Below are 8173 nucleotides of genomic sequence, written 5' to 3'. Positions count from 1 at the left end.
ACACTTTCAGAAAGCTACCAGAAAGCCAAAAACACAGCATTAAATATTTCTTTAAAAACATATTTTTTCCTAGATAACAGAAGAATGTAAGATACTAATTATGATTACTTATTTAGTCAAATGTATTGTTATCTAAAAGTTATATCGTTATTACCACACATATTACATTGAGTTATTAATTCTGAAGATTTATGGGCCTACGTTTTCAGATTTGTAAAACTTTTAGTTGTGAGGAATTGCAGATTTGTCCAAATGTAGAAGGGGATGCAAATAGTTTGTGTTTGAGTGGAAATACTTAAAACCTCAAAATAAAAGTGGGGAAAAAAAGAAAAACAAAAGCATATTTATTTCTAAAGGTTTTATTCATGGCACAAAACACAGACACCGTTTACACGCTTTTACATTTAGATTTGTTCGTTTGTTTTATCAATTGCACATTATGCATATTTTTTCCATTTATAAACACAGTCTTATGCTCATTACTTCAACAACAAACCAAAAAGCTACTAATACTGTATCACAATGATGGGTTACAAAAACTAAAAACAAGAAAACTCCTTCTCTTCTGCAAAGTATGTAGAAACACAACAGGACCAACGTCCCTTGCCCTTAAGGGTCACACTTCATGATCTCTCTGAGACAGATAGTAGCGTAGCAGGAGGAGTCCAGGTCCAAGTTTAAGGTGAGAGTGAGCAAGTCCTGCTTCCCTTCTACTGTTGTGCCATTAAGCTGCCTGTCACTATTTCTACTGCAGTTTCCTGTCCCCTCTCCTCCTCCCTCCCCACAGGCTGCTCTCTGCAGCTGGTAGCTGAGGTTGCGTGGTAAAGCCAGCAGGGGGCGGTAGCAGCCAGGCAGATTTAGTTTGAGGTTGCTGACTCTGAAGCGACAGGCGTCCAGTCCGTCCCTGGCCAGTCTCTCCTGGAACCAAGTCCCCATGGCGTTTTCTGGATACTTGACAGTGTTTCCTGGCATCGGTAGTAACACCTGACATGATAGTAACACAGCAGTGTTGAGAAAAGTAGAAACAGTAGTTTAAAGTAGACGTATTTCCCTAAACTACATACATGTCCCAGTGTGTACACTTCCTCTTGCTCCTCTTGGTCCGTCACCACATGGATCTGGAAAATCAAAGAAGGAAAGGTCGGTAGCACTGGCATGGTGTTGGCAAAATGTTTCCCTATTGAACAGGACGATTTATGAGCCTTCGGACAATGTCCCCTGGGACTTTTTATATTTGGACTTTGAGGATTTTGAACTTCAACTCTTTTACAAGACTGTAAAATACAAAATTGGACATATTGGACTTCTGAAATTCAACCCGTTTACAATTTTCTCCTTTCGTGATGAGGTTTCCGTTTATTTTGAGCAACTAGAAAGGAAAACCTTTGAAGTTGTAAGTACTAATTCACTCTGCTTAATAAACCAGCACATATACTGATTTATAGGGGTGGGAAAAATAATAGATTCTTAGATGAATCGCGATTCTCTCTAGAACGATTCGATGCTCGATGCAGATAAGATTTTTTTTTTGTTATGTGTTGATTTCTATTTAAAAGTTACAGTCTCCAGACAAGTACAAATCAGAAAACAGAGTGACTGAAAGAGGATGGGATAATGGACAAGTGCAGAAAAAAACACACAAAAATGGCAAAAAGGAAAAGAAATTTTGTATATATATACACATGATCTAATAAGACATACATAAAATAATTAGGCCAAACACATATAGGCTGTTCATTTACTTTATCACATTACATCTGACCATTACATCTAACATGGAAGATTACTGTGAGAGAAGGTGACTTTCACAAGCATGTTTAAGGCTTAAGCATGGAATGACTACAAAAAAAAAACAACCTCAGTAGACAAAACATTTCATCAAAACGTGTGTGACAAATACTGTATATGTCAAAATCTAAGCTTTGTCTAGGAATTGATTAGCAAACTCTGAGCAGCAAACTCAGATTTATATGTATATATATATATTTTTTTTTTTTTTAAATCACGCATGGAAATGTACATAAAAACATTGTTGCATCGAGATGATAATCTTAGAATCGAATTGTTGGCCTCTGAATCAGAATCTAATCGTGAGGTGCCAAGAGATTCCCACCCCTACTGATTTAAACCCACACACTTGAGTTGTTTTCATTTGTGTTTGATATATTTCTAAGGTTTACTTATTATTATATTATATATATATATATATATATATATATATATATATATATATATATATATTATATATATATATATATATATATATATATATATATATATATATATATATATATATAATATAATAATAGACCCATATTAGCACCTAGTTTGTGCGTGATTGTTAATGTCACAGGCGCGTGTAGTCACATACTTATTCTGGCTCAAAGCAAGACTTTGCTCTAGAGTAGCAAAAAGATACCAGCATTACATCCTACATATTAAATCATCTTTTCTCCTCTACTCTGATCTACTTTTCTATAGGCTACTATCCTAAAAACAGATCATCCTCTCTTACCTGAGCCGAGCTGTTCTCTCCTGTGCCTTCCTTCACCCACACCAGGTCTCCTTGCCTGGCACTGTGGCCCAGAGTAGTCAGCCTGTGTGCCACTGCCTCGTTCCACACTCTGACAAGCATAAACATATTTGCAGAATTATCACTATTAAACTATTAAAGCAGTGGGAGCTGGCTTTTATTCCCCAAACTGATTATTTCTAGAACTCTTAAAGTTTCTTCTAAGCATCTGGATGAAGAACAATTTAAAAACTTCCCAAGTTGTCTTTTTTTTCTAATCCAAACTAAAATGCTACCCAGAAATGACATATCTCCTTGCTCAAATTGTGCAATGTCAACCACAATTAAACATTTTTTATATCAGTTGTATTTGTGTATGTTGATGTTACTTTACATTATGTTATACGTTCATACAAAAAAGTGTGTGTGCAGTTTTGCTTGTGTTTTACAAAAATAGCAAGGACATACTGTATGTCATTTTCCAGCTCCCTGGATACAAAATACAATCTCAACGTGTTCAATACTGGAAATGCCTTGAGAACAACAATAGTGCTGTTAAAAGACCTTCTAGGTTTTAAATAGTTTTTTTTTTTGTTGTCTGAAAATCAGATATTAGCTTTGTGACTCAAATGTAATAATAATAATAATACAAAGAAAGGCACAAACTGGAGCTAGGTCAAATCCTGAAACTGAACGGGGCAGTATAGCTGCGGAATGTAATTTTGCCTTCTTTTTTTTTTAAACAATCTCTGTCAAAGTGCAAATAAGCAATGTCTTTTTCTCCCAGTTGCTGCAATGGAGCTTTGTAAAATATGTTTGTGTTTGAACTGGGCAGGAATGCCATTTAAAAAAAAAGGTGTTTCAGGGTATTTCCCTTGCAGCTAACCTGCTGCAGTAGGCGTGTGGGTAGAAGACTCTCATACTGTGGGGCAGGCTGAGCCAAGCTTGGGTACAACCATCCGGACCTGTACCGTAGCGGTTCAGGGCCCGAAGCATCAGCCGCTCCCTGGCTTTCGACAATGGCATCAGCGCCAAAGACTCCTTAGCGTTATCTGTGATGAAGAGTGATAAAGAGAATGACACACTGGCCGCGTGTTTAATTTTAAGGTGCAAAGAAAAAGAAAAAAAGATCCACATTAAGGTAAATTACAAATTTGCTACATTAGTTGTCACTAGAAAAACATGATTTCTACAGACTATTACAGATTTCATAAGATTCTTTGAAATGAGGAACTGGGTAGTTAGTGTAGTATTACAGCAATATGGCAGCATTGAAAAGTTATTGGGAAGCAACTTTCACATCATCTTTAGTTGTTTTTTTAAGAAAACTGAAACTCAGTGTTGCTTCAGCTCTAACCTGTTTGGAGGAAGTGTCTCTTAGCATGGCTCTGAGGATCATTGCTGTCCTCTGGAGTGAAGAAGAGACGCACAGCGTTCACCTGACAGACACACACACACACACACACACACACACACACACACACACACACACACACACACAAAATCACAACATACACTAACAACAGAGTACAGTGCAGTCTGATAGGGCTTAAATGTGAATTATTTTTCTGAGATGACACTATTCTTCCCTCTGGAAGTGTTTCAGCTTCTGGCCAGGTAACATCTGGCCACGTACGTAATAATTGTCTGCAACACTTACCATGTCTTCTTTGAGTAAAGCTAGTCCTACACAGTCGGACTGAACGCTCTGTGCATTCCCAAACCTCTGTGGTCCATAGTAGTTGACAAAACCTCTGGCCTGCAAAGAGTTTGAAATATCACTAGCATATTTTAAGGACTACTCAACAGCAGGAGTGATACAGAAACAGGCGTCCACCATTTAAGCATAAGGCTGGTAATGTTCTATATTTTGCTTATCAACAAAGCCCATAAAGAGACTAACAGCACTAATCTGTGGCTCTTAGCGCCAAGTCCATAGGTTCCTACTCAAGACGTAAATCTTCATAAACGTGTTGAAAAAATGTTCAATCATTTCCTAAAACAGCTGGGCACTATAGTTTTCAGCAAATATGACTTAAAACAGGAGGCAATAGTGTATTTGTTGGGGACTATTTTCAGGCGTGGATTATTAAACATTTGGTGCTCTAGTAAGTATTTCCAGCAGCAGGATTGTGTATGTGAGTTTGACTCAAAATAAAATAAAAATAAAAAATAAATCTCATAAATCTTGTATCATTATAAAGCGTAAATGGCGCCTCATTTTGAATCTAAACTTGTGAAGGCTGCTGTACCAATGGCCTCATCACTCCTTCAATCGAAGAAATGTAAAGGAAGTAACTAACACATGTTGTAATATCCCTTTAAGTGTAAATCACCATTATAAATGTATTCGATTTTAGAAAAATTTGACATAGACACCATGTGGGATCATAAGCATACATTGTGCTAAAAACCAACAAACACATAGATCGACAATGTTTGATGTCACAAACTAAAAGACATAGCAATTAAAATAATTTTAATAAAAAATGTTAAATACATTTTTTTTAATGATACCTTGACATTCTCCACTGCTTCCTTTACCAGCACTGCCAGGCGAGTGTGTTTGTCTGCTCCAGAGGAGTGTGCGTCACTGTGTGGTCTCAGGTCGCGGACCACCAGGTCAAAGTGGTTCCCCTGCAGTCGTCCAAGCCTGAGAGGCTCGCTGACAGAGCGGATCTGAGACAGACGCATCCCTCTCTTCTCAAACTCAGCTGTCTTCTCTTTCAACCTAGTGATATAAAACATCAAATAAACCAATAAGTGGTTGCTTTTTGGCATTGATTTTGAGGCTTCAAAGGGAACTCACACAATAATAAAAGAACCTTAACAGCTTAGGATTGTTGCAGCTCTTTATCTCTGCAATGTGCGGATAGGGAAAAAGTGATTCGGAAACCAAAATCCACGAAAGAAACGCAGAACTACCGTTGAGTTGAGACCTTCTTGACCACCATAGACTGGTAGGTGATGGCTCTCTTATCCTTGATCCCAGCGTAAGTGAAATCTGACGGTAGGACCCCGAGAGCGGCTGCCATGTAGCTGATGGCCTCCAGAGTCTCCAGGTTCTCCTTTCTCAGAGTGAAAGCTGAAAGAGATGACACACACAACACAGCTGTATTATTTTTTTAAATTGAAGAGTTATGAGAAATCGGATTAGAAAATTATTTATTATTTAATTATAATTTTTGACTACACCTTGAAATAGAAAACTACATTATTTAAATTTTTTACGTCCTTACTTTCCTTCCCCATGATCTCATTTGATACAAATATTTAAAAGATATCAATTGGTGCATGATTGGTGATGAGGTATGCTGAGTCATCTTGTGAGAGTCAGTTGACTCAGGCCCTACAAATAACAGAAAATGTACTGTCTGATTGTTTACTTGCTTTTCTGCATTTTTTTTAACTTGGCACATTCACAAACATCACGAAATGCATATTGATATGGGTTCAGATTCTGAACACATAGGCAGGTGTTATTTTCTGACATTTTAAGTATTGAGAACATACAGAAGTCAGTGATTAAAAGGTTGCAATTCTACACCTTACCAGTGTAAACTTCTTCTTCTTTACGTTCCTCTGCGGTTCTTTTCTTCGGCCTCCCTTGCTCTCTCAGCCTAACCGAGATGGCTGTTGTCCCCTGGTCTGTGAAGCTTTTAGTCTCCACCAGTTTGCCAAACCTTCGGCTCAGGAAGTGGTGGACCGCCGTCCTGTGCTCCTTATCGTTATCAGGTCCAAACATATAGGATGAGCCTCGCACTTTGGCATCTATGAACCTGAAGAAGTCCTCTGCTTCGTCCTCTGTAACCAGCTGGGAGAGCTCTCTGTAGTCTGGGTCTTCCCTCACCCTGATCTCAGGCTGAATAGTGACAGTCATGAGGAAGGGAAAGCGGTGTCTGACGGCCCGGTGGACGTTAGCTCTGTGGTGTTTGTCAGCAAAGGATCCAAGAGAGAGCTCCTGCTTGGTGGGCTTTTCTTTGAGAGTCAACACAAACTGCTCAAGCTCTTCGCTGACTGGCTGACCTAAAATCACACTTAAATCAAAACTGCCTGGACTGGGTATAGTGACATCTAACCCACAATCAGCTGAAACATCAGTGTCCTGTGAGACTAAGGAATAATTATTCCACTTACATTCTGCACTGCTTTCATTGTTTTTATCTGAGGAGGCCCAGTCTGGTGTCTGTGTGGCGGCTGCTGCTGCTGCTGCTGCTGTGTTAACACGCTGTCCAGTGATGTCTATCTCAGTCACCACAAAGTCTTTGATAAAGTTTTTTATGCTTCCAAGAAAACCTTCATGGTTTGATATGAAGCACGCAGGGACGTTCACAGCATCACTGTCCTGCTTCATGGTCACTTCATCCAAACACTGCAGAGTTCTCACGTGTTCTTGTTGCTGAAAAGGACAAAGATAAAAATGTAATAACAAAATGTGTAAGCTGAAAAAAACAAGTCATAGCCTATGTATTTATATAGCACAATGTATACACTTGGCAATGTTACAGCGATGTACATTCATTTAAGAGAGAAATAGACTTTAAAAGAGAGAATCCAAAAGAGAATGTAAACATTTATACCAAATCAGATAAATACAAGGCGATAATTTCATTAGACGGCAGCAGAGAATAATAGGGTTTTAAGCCTTTAAAAGCAGTCAGAGTTAGCTAGGGCACACCTAAAAAAAAGACGTCTGGAGGTTAAGAAAGATCATAGGTGTTTTTTATTATGCTTAAGTCTAGGTTATACATGCGAAATAACGTCTATTACAGTACTATCCGTATCCTACACACAAATCCTACCTCGACTGTGCTGACAGAGAGCTGTACCTGCTACAACAAAGAAAGCAAAGCACATGCCTGTTTTAACACGATAATATACATTTATTGTGAAGAAATAATAATTACTGAACTGTTTGTTTACTCAACGAACCTGCACGCGGTATGTAAACGAGGAGCTGTTGATGTAAACACAACAACGCTGAAACAATTCAATCTAGTTCCGCGTCACGTGACCGTCATGTGACCTTTCTTAAAGGGACCGACCATAAAAAAACAAGGCTGTGTTAAACTTAGAACTGTTCTCCGTCATGCCATTATTGCTTTTTAAATCTAAATTTGTTCGTATTTCTATTTTCTTTTATTGCCGCATATACGTTATTGTACTTTTAACATTTAGAATTATACATCTGTAATAAACAATAGGCCTTATGTCTTATAATACAAATTTACAGTACACAGAAATGTGTATTGCCTCAACAGTTTATATTATTATTATTATTATTATTATTATTGTAATTGTTATTATTATAATCTATCAAATCAATAAAACAAATATGTTGTTTTTTCATACCCTGTGGATATTTATTATGAATAACAGGCATTGTGTTACTAACTGTTCAGTGGTAACAATTATGCAAGAGGGAAGGTTCGTCATCCAGTGGGTGTGTTTAATGGAGCTGGGCTGTACATCCCATACACCACCACTCATTCCTGGAAATGATTCATGTTGTACTGCTGATGCCAGGAAACACTACACACACAATCACTTCTTATTCCTGAATCATTAATATGTATCCTACAAATTGTGTTGTTGGCATCATGTTTGATAATCGTTTAGGGAGTTCTGGATAAAGGGGGTAAAAGGAACACTTCACTCTTT

The 8173-nt window shown here is 37.9% G+C and overlaps 1 protein-coding gene across 3 annotated transcripts; it reads right to left on the bottom strand.

Annotated features, from left to right (window-relative positions):
* Positions 1 to 343: 343 nt before the first annotated feature.
* Positions 344 to 7534, bottom strand: pus7l (pseudouridine synthase 7 like). 3 transcript variants are annotated; one of them, XM_039792291.1, is made up of 11 exons: positions 7445 to 7520; positions 7315 to 7344; positions 6065 to 6911; positions 5438 to 5597; positions 5030 to 5243; positions 4173 to 4271; positions 3870 to 3951; positions 3399 to 3564; positions 2516 to 2624; positions 1065 to 1118; positions 344 to 984 (listed from the first exon to the last, which is right to left on the bottom strand). In XM_039792291.1, exons 3-11 carry the CDS (start codon positions 6864 to 6866, stop codon positions 610 to 612), a joined length of 2061 nt encoding a protein of 686 aa, XP_039648225.1. In that variant the 5' UTR covers positions 6867 to 6911; positions 7315 to 7344; positions 7445 to 7520; the 3' UTR covers positions 344 to 609. The 3 variants fall into 3 exon arrangements, with proteins under 3 accessions (XP_039648225.1, XP_039648224.1, XP_039648223.1); XM_039792290.1 differs by lacking the exon at positions 7315 to 7344 and having other exon boundaries at positions 7445 to 7534; XM_039792289.1 differs by lacking the exon at positions 7315 to 7344 and having other exon boundaries at positions 7425 to 7522.
* Positions 7535 to 8173: the final 639 nt, after the last annotated feature.

This window comes from Perca fluviatilis, chromosome 23 (assembly GCF_010015445.1).
Source record: "Perca fluviatilis chromosome 23, GENO_Pfluv_1.0, whole genome shotgun sequence".
Classification (NCBI taxonomy): domain Eukaryota; kingdom Metazoa; phylum Chordata; class Actinopteri; order Perciformes; family Percidae; genus Perca; species Perca fluviatilis.
The sequence above is the reverse complement of the archived record's forward strand: the minus strand, read 5'-3'. Positions and strand labels throughout refer to the sequence as shown.

Bases quoted from the DNA above. Each gene is read 5' to 3' on its own strand.
- pus7l (XM_039792290.1), bottom strand. From the start codon at position 6,866: ATGAAGCAGGACAGTGATGCTGTGAACGTCCCTGCGTGCTTCATATCA. The intron at 3,565-3,869 runs GTTAGAGCTGAA...TCTTCATCACAG, and splicing joins GAGACACTTCCTCCAAACAG to ATAACGCTAAGGAGTCTTTG. The intron at 985-1,064 runs GTATGTAGTTTA...CTATCATGTCAG, and splicing joins AAGTGTACACACTGGGACAT to GTGTTACTACCGATGCCAGG.